The 22,067-nt window shown below is 45.2% G+C and overlaps 1 protein-coding gene across 2 annotated transcripts in view; it reads right to left on the reverse strand.

The window, feature by feature from the left end:
- CTPS1 (CTP synthase 1) overlaps positions 1–21,760 on the reverse strand; it is a 35,336-nt gene extending 13,576 nt beyond the window's left edge. Inside the window, exons 1-12 of one of the 2 annotated variants that reach the window (XM_061186713.1) lie at positions 21,540–21,760; positions 18,175–18,353; positions 16,078–16,248; positions 13,682–13,782; positions 12,752–12,868; positions 9,945–10,028; positions 9,387–9,467; positions 6,180–6,331; positions 4,939–5,071; positions 2,309–2,397; positions 1,399–1,493; positions 653–715 (exon numbers count right to left, since the gene is read on the reverse strand). In XM_061186713.1, coding sequence (XP_061042696.1) covers positions 653–715; positions 1,399–1,493; positions 2,309–2,397; positions 4,939–5,071; positions 6,180–6,331; positions 9,387–9,467; positions 9,945–10,028; positions 12,752–12,868; positions 13,682–13,782; positions 16,078–16,248; positions 18,175–18,340 — 1,252 coding nt within the window. In that variant the 5' untranslated portion in view covers positions 18,341–18,353; positions 21,540–21,760. The remainder of the gene's footprint in view (positions 1–652; positions 716–1,398; positions 1,494–2,308; positions 2,398–4,938; positions 5,072–6,179; positions 6,332–9,386; positions 9,468–9,944; positions 10,029–12,751; positions 12,869–13,681; positions 13,783–16,077; positions 16,249–18,174; positions 18,354–21,539) is intronic. The other variant, XM_061186714.1, reaches the window with a different exon arrangement.
- Between the last annotated feature and the right edge of the window lie 307 nt (positions 21,761–22,067).

Genomic DNA, 22,067 nt, shown 5'->3' on the forward strand with positions numbered 1-22,067 from the left:
ACCAGTCCACTCAGCCCACAGGGTGCTGAGAGATGGAAACCACTGAGTTCTCAGACTGCACGCAGTAATATAGTCCGTGAGGCACGGGGCCAGTGTTAGTGAGTATTCCCCAAGTGCCAGGCACTGTGCTGGGACTATTTATAGGCATTATTTCATTCAACTCCTACAACCATGTGAAGTAGGTACCACTAGGACCCCCATCTTACAGAAGAAACAGAGGTCCAGAAAGACTAAGTAAGTAATTTGCCTAAAATCACCCATCCTGAGTGATAAAGTCAAAAGCTGAGCCCAGGTCTGACCAGCTCCAGCGCCCAAGTTCATAATAACCACACGGCCTCACACCAGCCAGAGTTAGCTTTCTCGCCGGACACCAGCTCAGGGACGGTGGCCGTGATGACAGGAGTGCGGGCATCTCCAGAGCAGCAGGTGCAGGGGCGGAGCCAGGCGACTTGCTCAGCCGTGTTCCCTCCTCCAGTGGTTGGTGGTTCCCTTGGACGACAGCGTTTTCCCTCAATAAATTCAGCAGCTCCCCTAGCTGCAGCTGCGAGGTACTCAGAAACCAGGCCTGGCCTCCATGGCTCCCCCTCACCCAACAGCTGCCAGAAACATTTAAGTGAGAATTTAACAAATTTTTAAGTAGACACTTACTTACCTTGCCATCCCAGCACATTTCTTGAAAATTCAACCACTGCCAACTGCATTCCTAAGCACACGCCTTGCAGGTGGAGGGGAAAAACAAATGAAACTCCATTGAAAAGTCAGTTCCCACATTTCCAACCCGCCTACGTGGACTCTGTGTCCTGATTGTTCCCAGAATTCCAATTACAAACTCTCGTAATTCTCTGCTATAAACATGCAACCCCCTGCTATGTTTTATCTGTACCAGATTTCAAAAACGGGGTCTAAGAGTATATGATGCTTCTAGGTTTTAGAAGTCATGCAATTTTAGAAATAAATAATATTCTCTTCAGTACTTTAAAATTCAAGTCTTCTTACCCTCTCTCATTAAGTTCCCAGTTACAATTGGTCATGTTGAAAATGACTAAAATTTACAGCAGCAGGAAGCATCCAAAATCATTCTGCCCAATTAGACAGCTGGTGTTCCAAATAAGCATATAAAACCCAGTCTCACATGTCCTGCCAAACAGCTGGGTTCAGTAAATGGACAAGATTTCCTAATTGCTATTTCATTCTCTCAAAATTCCATGACAGCTACATGGAGCTCAAGCTTAAATTTTTCCTTTTAAAGACCAGTTTGAATTTCTCAAAAAACAGAACCAAGAAGGCTTATACTTGAGTTGCCATCTGGAAAGATGGCATCCATGTTTGGTTTCGATGATCTCCATTTTATTTACAGGCTCCCAAGGGGCACCTTTTCTTGTCTTTCCTACTCCTTACCCAAAAAAGGCTTCTTCTGTTTCCGAGCCCAGGAGATCGCTTGGATTTTTCCTTCAGTCCCTCGGACACCAAATCCTCCTGGAACCAGCACGCCACTGTGCAAGAGAGCATACCACAAGCACCCCTTTCCAGTCCAGCTCGCGATAACCCTCCAAGGAGTCACTTCCAAGACACTGGTGCCATGAAGTCACTCCACACCCTTGGCTGCTGGGGCTAGGCCTGTGATTTCAACACTGCCAATGAGCCGTGTAGAAACACTATGGACTTAGAAAATGCACACAAAACCATCCACTTTTCTTACTAACAGCAGAAAATGCTCATAACCAGTTAAGAAAAAAAAAAAAAAAAGATGTTGTACATAATTGTAATACCACCTCTGCACAATATCTGTCCCAGGCAGGGATTCTTTCCTTAATTTTGCAATTTTTTTTACCTCTTGGCTTGAAGTGCTCCCCTGAGTAGGAAGGGGGCCTTTGCTGGTCAGTTCGGCGTGCCACACTGACCATGGCTGTATGGCTCCGTAAGATTCAGCTGTTCTAGTGAACTAGATATTCAGGCTGATTTTTTACTATTGTAGACAAGAGCTGCCCAAAACGAACTATTTATGAGACTCGACTGACGGGGACTCAGCAAATGTTCTGGATGAAACACCTTTAAATAAGCCTTATCCACAGATGCATTCAGTAAACATTATCAATAAAATCAGAACTAGTTTTCTTCACATTTAATGAAACCGATAAGCTATATTTCTGTGAGGCTTCGGTCATCCAGTATGTATGTAGTCCTTTCAACAATTAAAAGACACTTAAACAAGCCGATTACCTACCACCAGCACAAGAGAGCACAGCACTTGGTTCATTAAAACAAAACCCCAAACCCCTGGAAACCAAAGGTAGCGAGTTCTGCTTACTGAGCGCTGCACAGCTTCTGCCAGGCCTCGTGGTAGCGCACGGGCTCCTCCTGCAAGGTGCTCGGCTCCAAGTCCGTGGAATCTATGTACTGGGAGCGGTCAGAGCGAAGAGAAAAGCAGCAGCCTCGTGACTCCTGAGCACTCAGGAGTTCTAAACAATATTACCAACACTCCATCTTTCTTAATTTTAAAATAAAGTTTAAAAACAACCTTAATGTATTTACACTTACTAATCTTTTTAAAATAAACTTTAAGATCTTTCTTATATTTTAAAATATGAGTTTCCTTCCCGAATCATTTAATTCCCAACTCTGGCTGTCCATCCGCTCTACACTCAGTCCGCTAGCGCGGACCCTGAAGTGTCCTCTCTGTTCAAGATGTCTCCCCCCAGTCCATCTTCCCCCCAGGTCACTTCTCATTTTTCTCAACTGTGTTGAAGTATAATTTACACACAATGAAACACAAGCATTTTAAGTGTGCACTTCATGAGTTTTGTCCCACACGCACACAAAGGTATGACCACCATTTCGATCAAGATCTAGAAAGTTCCTGTCACCTCCCCCCAGTTCCCTCTGCCCCCTGCAAACACCGTCCTCCCTGCTTCCTGCCCCAGACAATCTTGGCTCTGCTTTCATCACCGCAGGTTGTAGCTCCTCTAGAACTTCAGACAAACGGAACCATACAGCGTGTAGCCTTCCGTGTCTGCCGCCTTCAGCTCCGTGCAATGCCTCTGAGATTCACCCGTGTTGTTGTGTATCACCACGGAGTTTATTCCTTTTTACTGCTGGGTACTTTGCTACTGTAGGAATACACCACACGACATGTTTATCCACCGACTCGTCCTGGACTTTTGGGCTGTCCCCAGATTTTGGCTGTTATGACTAATTGGTCCATTTGTATAAAAATAAGATTCTTTCGGTGGACACGTTTTCATTTCTCCCGAGTAAATATCTGGGAGTGGGATTGCTGGGTCACACACAGTAGGCGTGTGTTTACCTTCATATGAAACCGCCAGACTGTTTTCTCAAGCGGCTGCTCCAGTTTACACTCCCACACCCTCACTGACACGCTCAGCCACTCAGGTGGGTGGGTGATGGTATCTCACTGAGACTTAATTTGCATTTATCTCCCTGACAACTAAAGGCGTTGAGCATCTTTTCGTGTATATCATGTGCATCTTCTATGAAGTGTCTGTTCAAATCTTCTGCCCACTTTTCTATTAGGTTGTTCATTTTTTTCCTGCTCCTTCCTAATACCCTGCGGTGACTTCCCTGAACCCCAGGGCAAAATCCAGGAGTGGCCCAGTTGAAGGGATTCATAACCAGGCCCTCGCCAGCCTGTCTCCAGACACCCTCCAATTCACACTTTTCCATCCACTGAGTTCCCAACCATTCCACACCTCCAAGTCCTTGGATATGCGCTCCCTGCCGTCGGCAATGCCCTTCCCTGCTGCCTTACCCATCTTCCCAACCTGCCCACGGGCCCCTCCTCACATGTCTTTCAGGGCAGTTTTGCCCCCTCTTCTGCCTGCTCCCTTCACACCTGAGAGACCTCACTGACTCGGATTCCCCTCTCGGCCTCCACCATCTAACACATGACCGGCACAGGCTACCTCCAAGGAGATAAAATAAATGAATGATCGAAACAACTAGCAAAAAAATAAGTCAGGGCAGGGTAATGAGATCCCACGATTCTTAAAACACGTATAACTGCTCATCCTCTCGGCACCTGTTCACCAGCATAAAGCAAGCTACATTTTCACGCCGAGAAGCCCCTGGAAAGTAGGAGGCCAACCCCAGTGCCAATAGCGAGGGCAGCTGCCCGGTGCCATCAGCTCTGCCCCCACCCGCCCCCCCCGTCAACACCCCTCAGCACTGAGCTCCAGCTTCACTTCTAATTTCCATCTCTTCCTGAAAAGCTCCATCTGGGAGCTACTTTGCTGGGAAAAAGGTATAAAGGGACAAGTGGAAGAGCTGACACGTATGGTACTTCCTCCCTGCCAGGTACAGTTCTAAGCACTTTATATGAACTCATTCAATTCTTATAATAAGAGCCCTGTGACAACCCTTTTTAAAGATGGGAAAACTGAGGCCCAAAGAGGGCTAAGCAGCTTGCCCAGCATCACAGACTCAGAGGCCTGGCCGCCTGGCTCTGGAACCCCTGCCCTGAACCTCGACACTCCACTGCCTCCAGCCTGACATACCAGCAGCTCAGCTTCTGCCTGGCACGTCCAGAGCAGAACACAGTGACTACCGTTCACCGGGCGCTGCCCGTGTTCCCGGCACCGGCTGGGTGACTGGACACTTGTTCCTGAGAAACCTCCCAGCTCCACGGGGTGGACACTGGCACAGTTGCCAGCAATTGTGCAGCATGCTTAGCCACCAGGACTCCCCATTCCCAGGGTCACCTGACATTCAGATCCAAGCATTCACTCTCTTGGCTTCTACTCTGACCACATCTTCCCTTATTTCCTGAAAATGCTCGGCTGTTCTCTCCCAGCCAGGAGCCAACCACAAATCCTTTTGATTCCTAAAAAAGAAATTCTAAGCTCCAGTAATATAAAGCAGGTGTGCACGCAGCACCTATGAGAGTAGAGACGGCCTCCCTGTACCTGTGTGACACCTCCTCACCTTGATTTCCAATTTGTGGTTTATGGCCAGTGCAGAATGCTCCAGAGCTTTAATGACAGAGGCGTACGAGTCTGAGAACTTGGTGTATTTGCCCACGAGGGCAATAGAGCAGGTCTCCAGCAGGCGATCATATCTATCACACAAAGGTCAAGAAACACCAAATCACTCAGAATGTACATACTCCCGTGAGGTCAAATCACCTTTTAAAGAGAAGAAAAACATGTCTGGGAAAAATATGATAGGAGCAACTACTGTCTGTGTTCTATGTACTGAACAGTAAAGAGGAAGCAATTTTCAGATCAACATGGCAGGCTTTGTAAAGAAAGTAGGATTTTGGAACCTGTTACAAAGAGATGGCTTCAAAATCTGTTCCAAATTTGGTTTTCTTTTTTTTTTTTTTTTTAAGTTAAAAAATTAACAAACAGACAATTCACAAGAGTTAATGTGATGAAGGGAACAGTCAAATTATGGGGCATCCACACAATAGTCCATACTCATTAAAATTTTTCATTATAAAGTATAATTAGTAACACAAAAATAAAACTGTGCCATTTTTGTGGCTGCATAATGATATACAAGCAAATGGACACAGACTGAAAGGGAAAATGTCAAAATGAAAATAAGTATCGCTGAACAACGGCGCAAGTGCTCCCTCTACAAATGCTCATTAGTGCCATCCAGATGACTTGGCAGCTACGATACCACACACCCAGTGCTCCGAGGCGCTGTGTGAAGATCTGTGATGTGCTGTGCAAGCATCACAGAGCGAGGAGGCAAGCAGAGTGGGGACAGCTCTCAAACTGATGAGTTTTGAAAGTAGCAGTAAGGAAAGACTGGACATCCTTGTCGATCCTTTTGTAGTATGGGGTGGGCAGCATGTTCCCAAACACAGCTCAGATATTTGGGAGCAGCCAGGAGTGCTCCAGCCACATCCCGCCATCCATGTGGGCCTCGGATACCAGTGCTAGCCCACCACAAGGAGGCCTGTTTGCGTGGGAGACAAGGGTGATAGCTGTGTGATCTGAACTCCCTGAGACCTGGGACCCGGGCCAGCTCTACTGGGACTTCCTCATCCACGATGCAGCTACACGAGGGCTGAGATCCTTTCTTTACACCCCTTACCATGAAGGCCTTTTCTAATGTGAGTTGATAGCACAAGTAAGAAAGAGCTGAATTCCCTGAGCTCCTACAAAAAAAGAGAAATAAAGCTCGAACTCCCAGCTTCTTATTATGAAGCAAACCTGTCAGCCATCTCTTTCCACTTCATCAGCATTTTCCGTGGCTGCCTCTCAATAGGAAGGTCAAGTCTCCGGAGAAAATAATCTACAACCCCCTGCTCTTCTAACAACAAAGGTACTCGGTAGATGGACGAGACATCGTGGACACAGATCACCTGTTTAAAAATGAGCAAAGGTTAGTTAATTAAAACAAACAAAAACTAACTGGGCTGACGGACTCCTACCAGCTCTTAGGACCTTGGGAAAATAACTGTTTTAAATTTGAAAACAAAGAAAACGACAATTTTCTAAAAAATATAAATTACCAAACTGACTCAAGAAGAATAGAATACATAGTGGCTAATCTCCTATGAACATGGATGCAAAAATCCTTAAAAAAAAAAAAAAAGTTCATAAACCAAACCACAAATTAGTTAAAAGAAAAAAATCATGTCCAAGTAGGAACTGTCCTAAGAACAATGGTTCTCAAAATTGGCTGTCATTGGCATCACTTGGGAGAGCTTCTAAAAATTCAAAAGCCCATGCTGCACCCCACACCACTTACATTTAACAGTAGAATTCACTACATGAATAGATTAAAGGCGGGGGAAAAATCATCTCAGTGGATGCAGATTTAATAAAAATTCAAAACCAATTCATAATAACAATTCCTGCTAAATTAGGAGTGTTAGAGAAAATGTGAAAATATAAAAACCCCACAGCAAACATCATTTGGTTTGATATTTAATATTAATGCTTAATATTTAAAGTCTGAAACAAGGCAAAACTGGTCACTAATCACCACTTCTATTCAATAGTGTACTAGAGATATTAGCTATTACAATTAGATAAGAAAAAAAATGTACATGAATTGGAAAATAAGAAACAATTGCCACTAATTGCATATAATATAACTGCTCACCCATAAAAACCACGGGAATTTACAGGCAAACAATCAGAACTAACGGGGTTTCCCTGGTGGCGCAGTGGTTAAGAATCCGCCCGCCAATGCAGGGGACACGGGTTCAAGCCCTGGTCCAGGAAGATCTCACATGCCGCGGAGCAACTAAGCCCATGCGCCACAACTACTGAGCCTGCGCTCTAGAGCCCGCGAGCCACAACTACTGAAGCCCGCGGGCCTAGAGCCCGTGCTCCGCAACAAGAGAAGCCACCGCAGTGAGAAGCCCGCAGACTGGAACAAAGAGCAGTCCCCGCTCGACGCAACTAGAGAAAGCTTGCATGCAGCAACGAAGACCCAACACAGCCAAAAAACTTAAAAATAAAAAAAAAATTTTTTAAATCAGAACTAACAATTTTAGTAAGGTTGCTAAGCTTGAGATCAATGGGCAGAAGTCAGCAGGGTTTCCTATACATGGGTCTTATTTAATCAGGAAATATAATTTTTAAAAATACACCATTCACATAGTAACAAAAATTATGAATACCTATAAATAAATTTAAAACACAATTCACAAAGATAAATAAGTCTAAAAACCACCTTTAAAAAGAAAATTGTAGGATATTATTGAAAGACAGTTCTTTCAACAAATGGAGCTGGAAGAGCTAGATATCTATACATGCAAGAAGATGAATTGCAAATTTTACTGAAAAGTTACTATCCATAAAAATTAACTCATAACGAATCCTAGACCTATGTGTTAAGCCCTAAAATTATCAAACTTCAGAAGAAAATCTTCATGACCTTGGTTAAGTAGAGTTCTTAGATATGATACCATAAGCACAACCTATAAAGAAAAAAATGAATAAATTGGGAGTTCATCAAAATGTAAAAGCTTTTATGCTCCCAAAGACACCATTAAGAAAATGAAAAGACATACACCTGAAATTAACATGACATTATAAATCAACTATACTTCAATTAAAAAAAGAAAAGACAAAAAAAACAAAAGAAAATGAAAAGACAAACCACAAGTTGGGAGAAAAAAATGTGCAAATCATGTACCTGATAAAAGACTTGCACTGAGAATATATAAAGAACTCTTATCACTCAATGAGATAAGCAACCCAATTAAAAATAGGCAAAAGATGTGAAGTTCTGATTTAAATATAGAAACACTTGTCACATTTTTAATAGTGACTAATTTTAATGATAACCTATCCTATTATAGAATTGAAGTACTTCTCTTGCTGGGACAGAAATATCTAAAATAACTGAAGTGCATGAAAAAAAGCTGTTCATAACAATGAAAGTATTCCGATGTTCCATGTACTTAGTACGAAGCAGAATCCCTTTGATGGGCTCCTGGCTCAGGCATCGTGCCCAGGAACACTGATCTCAGGTGTCAGGCTACCCTCACATGGATTTCTCTTATTTTAACCCTGCTGCCTCATTCACTCCTCTCTAGGCCAGGTGGGCTCCCCGCTTAGTCTCCTGATCCTCAAATAACCTAGCAATAGAACAAACTATCCATAACCTAATCATACGTTCCTTGACCTCAACTTCCCTTCTACTCTCCTTCAGCCAAACCTGACCAAAGCCACAATCCCAACTTAGCACCACTGGAATTTCCATTACACGCACCACACTTAGAAATATCACAGGTTCCAAAATGTTGAATTTCCTGTACCATAGGTAACCTCCATTAGCACAACTAACAAAAAAGACTATATGTTTAGAGCCTACAACACCTTAGACAGCAGGCAACAGGAATATAAAGTTGAATAAAGTGATCCTTGCCTTCAAGAAGCTCAGTCTATGAGGAGAGACAAACACGGATGAACACACACACACACACACACACACACACACACACACACACACAGGAACACATACACACTAAGGGGCAGTATGACAGGCTTACCACCAGGACCTGTGAGACACACAGGTCACCCAGAGAAGATTAACCCTGAGGTTTGAGGAGGTTTGGAAGGTAAAGCTACTCAGACAATACTGTGTCCTAGCTGGGCTCCAAAGAATGAAAATGAATAGGAGATTGTCAGGCCTATTACAGGGAGAGGGGAACACCCACTCAGCATGGCCAGAGCAAACAGTACGAGGAGCGGGGACAGACAGGAGAGGTAAAAGATGTTCGGGGAACCACAGGAGATAAGGTGATGGAGAATCACAGGGCCGGTGGGCATCAGTTCTTCTACGGAACAGTCTACTGTCTCAAATTATGAAATAACAACAAGCCTCATGAAACTGGCTAAGAGACATTAGGATAATTAGCAGCAAAAAATGATTTATGTGAAGATGGGATTTCTACTTACTTGTTCAGGTTCAACATGGCAGAACATTGATATTTTCTCCTTCACTGATGTGTCGAGAGGATTTGAGCACCTGCACACAACCTAGACATTTGGATGGACAGAAGGGGTTACAAAATTGGGTTTTTCTCCTGATTGAAATTAAAGTAGACACCACATTGTCAAGCTGGATGAAAATGTTAACTCCTAGCACAATGCACATAAACTGTAAAAATGTTACTTGTTTTCAAAACTGAAATTCCTAAATCCCAAGTTGGAGAAACATGAGAGTGGCAGGACAAACAGACAGATTAATGAGCCAACTGGGGTTTTCCTCAACCAATGTTCTTGGGTAGGAGGGACAGGAGAATGAATGACTGGCTGGGAGGAGAAGACATGACCTCACACACACCAGGTAAGGAAATCTTTTCAAACCACAACCCAGTTCACTAAGCACTAACCCTACTTCTCCACCATCGGCTAACTAAATGGGGGCCAAGAAAAGGTTTTGGCTGCCATGGAGGCGAGATCTTAATTAGACAGATAAGATCACTCTGAAACCAGGTAACCAGGAAATCTTACCAGATCTGGGGAAAGCCCAAGCCCTCTGAGTTCCCGAACACTGTTCTGGGTGGGTTTAGTCTTCTGTTCCCCTGTTGAACTTGGCTATTTTACAGAAGGAAAAAAAAGTTAATTTCTCTATGAAAAGGAATTTTCAGCTGTGACTTTTCCCCGAACCTCTTTTTATAATAGGGAAATAGATAATTTGACCATTTACCTAGTTTAGTTTTTATCTTTGTCAAAGTTACACATGCACATATTTGAGTCAAGTAGTTCTGTAAGGTTTGTCCTAAAAGCAGTAGTAGCAGCCCTGTCTACCCCTTCCCCTTTCCAAACCCTAGAGATAGCCACTCTTTCACTTTATTTTTTATTTGAAGTATAGTTGATTTACAATCAATGTTATGTTAGTTTCAGGTGTACAGCAAAGTGATTTATATATATATATATATATATATATATATATATATTCTTTTTCAGATTCTTTTCCATTATAGGTTATTACAAGATATTGAATGTAGTTCCCTGTGCTATACCGTAGGTCCTTCACTTTTCCACTCTTGAATGATCCTCCTAGTATGCTTTACTGCTACTTCTTGACATTTAGTTTGAGGCATTTTCTATTGACTTCCTGTTGGGTAAGGAATCCACTCTTTTCATTCCCCTGCCTCCATTACATGCACCTGCCCTGTGTATGCAACCCCTATTTCATGATCCCTCTTCAGTGTTTACATACTTTTGAGTATTTACATACTGTGTACCATGGAAACCACGTGCCATAACTTTTCCTTTCTGGTCCAATTATTTGTTTTCCTTGGTTGGTTTTTTGGTTTTGTTTTGTTGATATGCTGAGTTTTCTATGTACTAAATTATCTTTATTCTCCTCTCACACTTAAAGATACATTTGTTGGGTATAGAATTCTAAGTTAGAAGTCATTTTCCCTGAGAATTTTTAAGGAAACAGCTTCACTACCTTTTAGCTTTCAGGATTGCTATTGAAGTCTAATGCCATAATGACTCTTGATTTTTTTCTTTAGAGTTTTTTTAGAATTTCTGCCCCATTATTCCAAAATTTCACAACAATGTGCCTTGGTGGGGGTCATTTTTCATTTAATAGGCTGAGCATTCAGTGGGCCCTTTCAATCTAGAAACTCCTATCTGAAAATTTCCTTAATTATTTAGATCAGGAATCAGAAAACTTTTTCTATAAAGGGCCAGACAATAAATATTTTAGGTTTTGTGGGCCACAGTCTCTGTCACAACTACCCAACTCTGATTTTTTTCTAATTAATTTTTATTGGAGTATAGTTGATTTACAATGTTGTAAGTTTCTGCTGTACAGCAAAGTGAAACAGTTATACATATACATATATCCACTCTTTTTTAGATTCTTTTGCCATATAGGTCATTATAGAGTATTGAGTAGAGTTCCCTGTGCTATACAGTAGGTTCTTATTAATGTTTTAATGCAAATGGGCAGAGCTGTTTTATTTTCAAAAACAGAGGGTGGGTTAATTTGGCCTGTCTGTTGACCTCTGGTTCACATCACACTTCCCTCTCCATTTCTATTATTTTTTTGAAAATCCCATTATTTGGATCAGAACTCCTAGACCAGCCTCTAATTCTCTTGCCTTTTCTCTCCTATTTTCTCTCTCTTGACCTTTCTTCTCTAATTCCTGGGTATTTCCTTAAACTTCTTTTTCATTCCTGCTATCCAATTTTTAATTTCCAAGAATTCTTTTCTATTCTCTGAATGTTCTCTTCTTAAGGTATCCAGCTCTTGTTTAACAGATGCAGTTTATCTCCTCTTAATTCTGAGGATATTAATGATATGTTGCTTTGTTTTCTTTTTTTAAGGTTTCCTTTTCCTACTCCCTGCAGAGCCTCAATTTCCTCTGTTTTTTCTGTTGTTCTGGTCTCTTGCACGCTAAATGCTTTCTCCAAATGTCTGGTGATCACCGGCTGCCGGCTCACTCTAAAAGCTAACCGGAAGTTCTGTGAGTGGGTGAGCTTGTCCACCAGGGTCCTCACTGCGGGAATCTGGCTGGTCTGTTTTCACTGATGAGCCTCTGAGGGCAGTGTGTTTTCTCCTGGGTTAGTTGCATACCCCAAGAAGAATCTTACAATCTCCTACGTAGACGGTCCCTGCCTGGCTGTGATGATTCTGCAAATCAAGTAGCAGAAATTACACTGTCCCTAGTGCCTCCTCATCCAGAAAAAGCCTACAGTCTCTGCCAAGATGGGAGAAGGACTGATGCCCAACTGTGCATAACAGGGAAGGGGATGCCAGGGTCTAAGTGCTTCTGAAACGGCAGTTATAACGAGCCCCACCCCCAGCCCCAGAGGTGCCCGGTGCTGCCCATACCTGAGTCTTTGGGGTTCTGCAGGGCGAGCAGGGTTGCTTCCCTGCTTTCTCCGCTGCAGGCTTAGAATCCAGCTCTCCCAGGTCTGCTCAGTCCATTTCTACATGGCCATCTGCTTTCTGCCTTCCTAATTTTTGTCACTACTGACTCCACTCAGAGTATTTATCTTTGTGAATTTTTGTCTTAAAAAGAAATTCCCTCTACTCCAGTTGTAGTGGAGTTTCATCACGTAGTAAAGACAAATGGACACATGCAACCCACTGTCTTTAACTGCAATTTCCCTGATTAATTTTCCAAATGTTTTCCATTTGATTTTTTCAAAAAGTATGATTATAATAATTTAAAATTCACAAAGAAGTGTTTTATTCCCTGCTTCTTGCACCTCAAATATTTGAAACAGATAAGGAATGAAAACCATCCTCTCCTCCCTCCTCTCCATCTCCCAAAGTAAAGCTCTGAATGCCTTACCTGAGGAACTAGACTGACATGAATGTTACAGAAGTTCTCTCTTTTGACCTTGAACTGGAATTGACGGAAGGCCTCAATAAAGGGCATGCTTTCTATATCTCCTACTGTCCCACCAAGCTAGAAGAACAAAGTTAATTTAGAGGTTAAGCACTAAACCTTCCTTTTGTGGTTCAGGTGTCTAACAAACATACTCTGTCATCTCAATTCAACGATCAGTAACAATGTAATGCAGACTCCCTGGGCCTGTAAAATGTCATTTAACATACTGACACTGGACGTTTCTTTGTGCTAAAAGATTACTTTTTATGATAGGTTCAACATTCCCCAAGGTTATCATGGATCTTTCCACATCATTTCAAGAAAACGGTCAGGTGAAAGATGCACTAGGAATTTTATTTGTATGAAGAGTCACAAAGCAAAGAAACTGAAATCTTATCTACTTAGCCATAAATAACTTCTATATTAAAAAGCAGTTATAAAGAAACTGCTGGAACTTTTGAGTCTCCTGTTTTCTCAGGAACACTGAGATCTAACAGCTGGGATCAGCAAAGCAGGAGTACAGAAACTAAAACCAAAAAAGGCTCATTCAGAGGGATGAACATTCCTGCCAGAGGAAAGCTGAAGGTCGGGTCACCTGACTTTCTCAAGAGACAGACGAAAATGCGTCATGCCACTCTTATCGGTACAATTCATACTAAGCAAATGTATAAATGCTGAACAAGGAGAACTGCGTGGACAAAGTACTGCTTTCGATGGTGCAGTCACTCCACGTGATGGTGACTGTGCCCTTACCTGCCACGCTGCCCTTCGGAGGGTCAAGGGCTTCACAGGCAACTGGCTTATCAGTTGCTGGTGGGTGACTAAGGAGGAGAAAATGTACACCTGGTCACATGCGCAGGTACCACAGAGTTCCAAACAGACTCAACAAACCTCAATAACACACACTTGAGGCTCCAGGCCATCTTCATCCACGGGTATTAACGCCTGTCTCATTACCCACTCCTGGATTGCATCTGTGATGTGCGGGACGACTGAGGAAGAGAAAGGACATACGTGACCCACACGTCCCATCCGCATCGACTGAGGCAGACACACCCTTTGTAACAACAAACTGCAGAGTAGCAGTGGGTCGTAACAATATTTTTGAGACCCCTCTCAAATGTCCTTAACAAATCACACTACCCCCGGCCTCCCTTCCAGATTTCCCGGTTGTGACTAGAAGCCCTACAGGACAGTAGGGCCTCGAGGGGTGACCTGAGCCACCTCAGAGCAGTGGCTTCAAAGCAGAATCTATCCTGGCCACTCCTACTGCTTACGGCTGGGTGGGGGGAGCACATCACACCCTTTTTCGAGGACAAGAGAGCACCAGGACCCTGTTCCATTACATTTCCAGTCTACCCAAGGGTAGATAACCTACTGCAGAGACAGGGCAGTGCAGCAGGATGGTCGGGAGCACAGCATCTGGGGCCAGAATGCCTGGATTCAAGTCTCAGTTCCACCACTCGTTAGGTGTGGATCTTTGGGCAAATTACCTAACTATTCCTAAGTTCGATCTCCCTATCCGTTAACTGGAGGTAAGAGCTTCTACTTCCTGAAGTCATGGCAGCGATAGAGCACTGGTGAGATGCTGAGCAGAGCCCTTGCGTGACGGTGCTCATCAGCCCCAGCCATGGCTCAGCGCTTTCTAAACCACAGTCGTGGGGCTCAGAAGGCCAGCTCCTAAGGAGCAGAGATTGCTGTTTAACTTGCTATGTACAGAACCGGCAGTGCCTCAAGCACAGGATATTACCTATTCCACACACAGCAGCCAAAGTGGTCTTTTAAAATGCAACTCAGATTTCACCACTCCCAGGCTTAACCTCCTGAATGGCCTCCCACGGCTCTGAGTAAAATGCAACCTCCATGCCGTGGCCCTTCAGGAGGCCCCACGGAACCTGACTGCAGCCCACCTCTCCCACCTGCCCCTTGGTCTCAGTGCAGTAAGTCTCCCTCCTGGTCCCTGACCAGGCCCCTTGCAGCCGGGGACCTCTGTCCGCGCCGAGCCCCCCTCCTTCTGCCCTTCCCAGGGCTGGCCTCCCAGCTCACACGCCCTCTCTTGGGAGGCTTTCCCTGCCCACCTGTCCAGACTTGCCTTCCGCACCACTCTCTCTCTCTCTCCGCACTCTTATTTAGTTCCCTCTCAGCTCCTAGCAGACAACTCACTTCACCAGTTTGGTTTTTTCTCTCCCAGAAGGTAACCTCCATGAGGACAACGGCCTCACGGGGCTTGTTCATCATGCATTCCCAGTACCAGCAAGGGTCTGACCACACTGAGCACTCAAGAATCGCTGATGAGTGAATAAATGAATTAATACACTAGAGGCCTAGAACAGCAAACTGTCTGATCAAGATCACTGCAACTCCTAATTGATCCCGTTCTGTGTGTTGGGAGCTCAAGAGAAATACTCCACTGACTCAGCTCCTTTAATTCTCCCAGCAACCCGGATAGGTAGGTACTGTTATTATCCCCATTTCACAGAAAAGGAAATTAGACCTCAAAGAGGGGAAGTAATCTGCCCATGTTCACAAAGCTGGTTAAGTGGCAGAGCTAAGACCTACACATGACCCCCTAGCCCAGAATACGGCCAGGGTGGCCCCAGGGGAGAGACAGCCATCAGCGTGACCCTCAGCCTTCAGTCCAGTAAAGTCCAAAGTCAAAAGCAGATTTATTCTCATAACTCAGATGAGAGCCACTCTTCAGCAAGCCCCCAAATCTGGACTTATGCCATCATACTAGACCTGTGGCCTTGCAACACCCACTTTTAAAAAGCAGCACTAGGCTCAAATGATCGCTGTGCAAAACCTCCACCCAGCAGACAGACAGACGCTGTGCTGGTGAAAGCTCAGGAGGACCCAGAGGCCCGCTTCTCAGACTCCCTCTAGCCCATAACCAGCCCAAAGACCAATGGACACAATGGGAGTCCTTTTCCTTCTCCCTGTCTATACACAGAACGTCCCAGATGCACGACATACACCGTCTGGCTTACGGCCCTCACCTAGTTGCCGTCATCACTTCACACTCATCAGTGTGGAAAAACAAGAGCTCTCTGAACTCAAATCATGAAGCTGGACTGTCAGCTTCAATGCCATTCACAGAGAGGCGGGAGCCTACTCAAGTTCCTTTTTGAGTAATCAGCCATGCAACTCTGAATTTTCAACTGAAGACATAGTTCAGTAACAATACCTTGATATTTTCATGATGAAATTGCATAAAAGGCACATTTTTATACACAAAAGAAATTAAACTGGCTAAGACTTTTAAATCCTGAAGGCAAATCCAGTACTACCTTGGACGGTTTTCCCCAAGTAATCTCCTTTGCGTTCCTTGTTAATAACGTACTGATAGATCTTTCCAGTGGTCAGATTATTGTCCTTGGTGAGGCGGATGTCAAGGAAACGTTCATAGTTACCCAGGTCAAGGTCTACTTCCCCACCATCATCCAGCACAAAAACCTCACCTGCAGTGAACAGTGAAAACGGTTAGGGTGCATGAAAGATACACATACCATGGCCCAACTTGAGTTCCCAAATATAAACACTTGAACAGAACAAAGTCTGCATTAACTTGACAGGAAGCAGGGAAATTTATTTCTAGAAAAGTAAATATGACAAGAAAGAAAAATCACCAATCATTCTGCAAAAGGTTAACTCCATACTTCCAGTTTACCACCAAACTCAGTCTGAATTAGAAGATTCTGTCATGAAACAGCATGAAATGAACAGAAGGAAACTACAGCCAAGCAAGACACAGAGAACTTTACATGGTATGGCATCCGCCACCTAAAGAAAAAGAACTTTCGGCTCAAGTCTCCTACCTGAGCAGAGAAAGGTTTGAATGTGATAAAAGTAGGATTTGATCCCAAAACTTAAAACAAGGTATATATGTTACAGTCGTGTTGATTATAGAAACCGGCTTCTGGGCCACACTTTAGTCCAAAACAAAGGTGTGAAATTGCTCAAGTTTCCTCCTATTCCTTTGTTTAACATTCATTCCTTGAAATGTCATTCTAGAAATTCTGCCCCAAATGGGGCCTTCCTACCATCACAATGGGAGACAAGCCCAAAAATAGGAAAGTAAAAATGGTCTTGTTTTTCCCTCATCCTCTGCTCTCAAGAATGCTGAAATATTGCTCCAATTTTTTCCATCCTTCCTGACACTATTTATTACATAAAGATTTTTGCTCTGAGGACACTCATAGATTTTTACCTCACATTAGAAAGTAGGAGTATGAAAACAATTTAAAAACTTGAGGGACTTCCCTGGTGGCGCAGTGGTTAAGAATCTGCCTGCCAATGCAGGGTACGCGGGCTCAAGCCCTGGTCCAGGAAGATCCCACATGCCGCGGAGCAACTAAGCCCGCGCACCACAACTACTGAGCCTGCGCTCTACAGCCCACGAACCACAACTACTGAGCCCACGCACCGCAACTACTGAAGCCCGCGCACCTAGAGCCCATGCTCCGCAACAAGAGAAGCCACCGCAATGAGAAGCCCGCGCACTGCAACGAAGAGTAGCCCCCACTCACTGCAACTAGAGGAAGCCCGTGCACAGCAACGAGGACCCAACGCAGCCATAAATAAACAAACAAATAAATAAATACTTGAGAAGTATTTTTTAACATGTCTCAATAGTACATCTACCCCCAATTTTAAGAAATTACTCTCTTAGGCAATTCAGACAGTTACACATCACACAGTTGGTAGGTAATCAGCAATAACAAAGAAGTATAGTGCTGTTTTCCTACCCTACCTTAACAGTTTCTACTTTTCACTCACTTCGAAAGATGCTTGTTTTTACTATCCAAATTCTGTTAGCAAAACAGAATCTCAAGCATACAGATCATCCAAATTCAACATCTGTTGCCTGAATCCCTACAAAGTGGTCCTTTGGTCTCTGTTTGAACACCTCTACCAAAGGGAACTCACAAACTCTTCACCCCACTTTTGGAGAGCACTTACTATTATAAAGATCTTACACTGGGCCAAAATCCATGGCCTTACAACTTCTATCCACCCATCCTATTCCTAAAGATTGGGGCCACAAAGTATAAACATAATCTCTCTTCTCAAATATTTGAAGAAAGTTACTGTGTCACCACATATCTTTCTTCAAGAGAAGAGACAAACTTTCATTCAGCTACCTAAAATATCATTCCTATTACAGAAACCACTGAACTCTAATCACTCCATTGCCTATTAAGATTTCTGCTTCTTCTCTGTCCGAGTGAGAAAAGCATCACTCTGCTATGCTAAGGACCCTTCTCAGAAGGCAGGAAGTGGAGGTCATGGAATGCAAAATACCCACAATTTCCAGGGGCTGACATTTTCTTTCACATATTACATAATTATTTTTAAATAAGAAAAAAGAAATGCATTTTGCTTACCATGCTCATAAGGAGAGAATGTTCCTGCATCAATGTTAATATACGGGTCAATTTTAATGGAGGTTACATGTAAACCACATGACTTGAGTATTGTGCCCACACTGCTGGCGATGATTCCTTTTCCAATTCCTGATATGACACCACCAGTAACTAGAATGTACTTCATTTTACTTGTTGACCTGGGAAAAAGAAAAAACATACCTCAACAAATCAAACTGATCTGGGTTCAAATCTTGGCTCTGCCACTTACTAGCTATGAAGTCTCTAGGAGCCTCGGTTTCCCTATCTGTCACATGACTTTGGAAGGTTGTTATATGGGATCCTAACAAATGTTTCTTGCATCACTCAATGGATTTAGTCAAGTATGACTTGAAAAACAACTGCTAATTAAATAATGCAGCTTTTGTTTAAAACTTTGACAGCTAACAACCTTGGGAGCCAACATAATTTAAAAAAAAAAAAAGCCAGCTCTGTTGATAGAACATTATGTCCCCAATGCTGGCTGACACTGCCGCCAGACACTGGGATGTCAGGCAGGTGCTTCATTATTTTCCCTACATGGGGAAAAAAATTTCAATCTTGGATGAGCACTCCGATTCCCCATGAAAGAGATAATGTCTTTGGCTAAACTAAAATTTATCGCCAAGAAAACACAGCTCCTCTAGGTTGTGGAAGACAGCGTAAAAGAACTTCAACATTTAAAAGGAGTAGCAGTTAAAACTAAAGGTCTTTTAATTAAAGGTAGCTCCCTTCTGAAATGTAATAACTTGCTCCTTGCCAGCAATCTCTCCCAGGTATGCCATGAAGAGAAACTATATATATTGGAGGAAAAGGACATCAGACAATAAACCAGTCTGAAGCACATACTCAGCAAAGGACTCAAAGAGAGGGGAGATTAGATTAAATCTTAAGAGCTGGACAGTCGTGGCAGGGAATGGAAGAAGCAGACTTGGTGAGAGATAAAAGGGATGGATGGATGCAAGAGCAGCAGGGGCAAGAGGTGAGCAGACAGACAGCGACCGGCTCGCCAGGGAGAATTTATCACTGGCCCCGGCTTTGGAGGCTCAGAAAGAGCATTTGGTCAGTAAACCCGAATGTGATCAAAATGAAAAACACAATCACAAGTAGAAGAGAATGCTTGCTTTGGCATGGTCTGGGACATTTTCCTCCTCTGGGAACACTTCTTGTGAAGCCAAATTATACTAAAAATAAGCTCAGAAGGGAACAAGGAAACTGGGGAGTTCTGCTTGAAGCATTCCCCCTCCCTGCTCCGCTCCTCCCCAAGGCAGGAATAAACATACTTGGCAAAGAGATGAGAATGCTCAGAATGTCTTCCCCCCTCGGACAGCAAGGAAAACACCCAACCATGTCCTGCTCTTTCTATTCTCTGTTGCAGCACTCCCAAAAGCATGCTCCTTGGTTTCGTCAAAATGCATATGGGATACCCAAAAAGGGCTCTATGGACAGATAAATCAGAGAAATGCTGGTTAAACAGTCAACTGGTTTCTTTAATGCAAGACCTCTGGGAGCCTTTAATAAGCTAATGTGCACTGCGATCTCCCAAAAGGGATATACAGTCTGCAGTTTCCCTAAACTTGTTTGACCCCAAGTCCCTAATATTTGGGGGAAACACTGCTCTGTCACTTCACAGCTGAACAGTGTCTTATTGACATGTGAACATCAGACCTGGCTACATTTTAGAGACATCCTAACCAGGCATATCCCTGAGATTATACCCTGGACTCACTGACTAAATTTTGGATGTTCTAGAAATTCCTCAGCCATCCCGCGTGGGTTATAGAGTGGGTTACTTCTCTAGAAGACTCATCTCATCCATTTGCATTTGATTGGCCCCAATTTTACTCTAAGAAGATAACACCTCTCTTTAGGGGAGATGCCTACAGTCCCCCACAGTGCCTGGCAATAAATATTCCAATGTACTCAGAGACCAGGCAGGAGAGGCTGATGGGAACCAGTCACCCCCATGTATGGACTACCCTGTAGGTAAGTGCTACTGTGCTAGACACTTCGGGGACTACAAAAATTACTCAGATTTGGGCCCATAGCTCAAGTTGCAATCCATTTTGAGAGACAGAACATTTACAAAAAAATGAGTAATCCAGTGATGGTAGGAAGCAGAGGGACGATGTGTGACAGGTATAAATGGAGAAGAAGAGAGAGCAGAAAGCTTTCAGTGGCAAGCCCAGTGTAAGGACCATGGCCCATCAGAGAAAGGTGAGAGAAGTGAAGGGAGGAGAGGATCCAGATGGCTCCCGCTGTGTTGACCTGAGACTTGCAACGGCCTTGAAGGGAAAGGGAACAGAGTGGACAGGAGGTACAGCTATCTACAGAACACAGAGGCAGGGCCAAGGAAAGAGACTGGGGGTGAGGGGGTGAGGGGGAGATGGTGGGAAATAAATCGGAAATTTAGGCAAGGGGCCAAATCATGGGGCAACTTGAATGCTCAATCTGAACTTTAGTCTGAAGGTGATGAGAGACATGGGAAGGTTTTCAAGCACAAAAGTAACAGAAATCAAGATGCATCAAAGATGACACAACAACAAAGACGTTGTTGTTAAATGCTGAGATCCAGTTCCAGCTCCACCACTTGTGTACTGGGACCTGTCAAGTCACAGAAGCCGCCTGAAGCCCAAGTTCTTACATCTGTTAAACCGGGTTGAGAATCTCCGCATCGCCTGTGTCACAGGACTGCTGAGGATTCACAATTATAATTAGTGTGGACCTAAGTGCGCCACGCACACGTAGTGAACTTCTTTAAAATGCAGCATCTTCGTTCCGGGCGGCCGGGAAGTACGGAGGCCAGCTGTGGGGCCGAAGCCGACCTTTCCCCAGCACCTGGAGGACGTCCGGCTCCGCGAGCTCCCAGGCCCCCTCCGCCCGCAGAAGTCCGGGCGCGCCGGAGGGGGCCGCAGCCAGGCCGCCGAGCCCATCCCCCACCGCGGCGGGCCTGGCTCGGACCTTGATCCCCCTCCAGCGAGGCTAAGGCCGTGCCTTGAGGCCGGAGGGGCGAGGGCCGCGGCAGTCCGAATGGAGCGGCGACCGCCGGGCTGCTCGGGGCGGGCTGGGCAGCGGGGGCTCCCGAGCCTCTACGGCCCTCTCCGTCCCACGAGCCACCCTGGCACCCTGGTCAGGCGAGCCAGGCCGCGCTGATATGGGCGCTGCCGGGCCCCGCAGCCCGGGCCCCGCGGCCTTTCCCCGCCGCCCCACGCCCCCCGCGGCCGGTCTCCCCGGAGGCGCCCGGCCACGCGGCCCCGTGCGCGGGAGCCGGCTCCTCGCCGGCCTGGCCGCCCGCCCCACTCCCTTTAGGCACGCAGCCCATTGGGCAGGCCGGCGGGCCACCTCACCCCTGATTGGTGGGAGCTGTGTCTGTCACCGGCGGTGGGGCTGTCCCGCGCCGGGCTCTGCTCCTGCCTCCGACTCCTGCACGGGAGAACAGCTCCCGCGGGATCCCTGGAGTCAGCCTACCTGAGGCCGGCTTTAAATCCTGCCGTCGGCTAAAGAGCTAAGAGGCCGACGCTCACGCTGAGCCCCCGGCAGCCAGTGCACCAGCCCGACCGCATGCGCCGGGCAGTCTTTCACGGAGGCGGGCTCTAGGCGGTGCGCACGCAGAGGCGGGGGGCGGGGTGGGGCGCGGGCCCGCCCCGGGGCGGGACCTGGGTGCGCCGGGCTCAGGGTCCGGGGTGCGCCGGGCTCAGAGTCCGGAGTGCGCCGGCGCAGGGCCGGCGCGCTTTGCTAGTAGTGCGGCCGGCTTGTCCGGATCATTTTCCCAGCGCTGCTGTCGCCCGGCAGACGCAAGAGGTACGAGACGGGGCAGGTCATGGCGTTTCTGCCTTGCAGCCTTTGTCACAGCCAGTGGTTCAGACTTCCTCTTT

This window comes from Eubalaena glacialis, chromosome 3 (assembly GCF_028564815.1).
Source record: "Eubalaena glacialis isolate mEubGla1 chromosome 3, mEubGla1.1.hap2.+ XY, whole genome shotgun sequence".
Lineage (NCBI taxonomy): Eukaryota > Metazoa > Chordata > Mammalia > Artiodactyla > Balaenidae > Eubalaena > Eubalaena glacialis.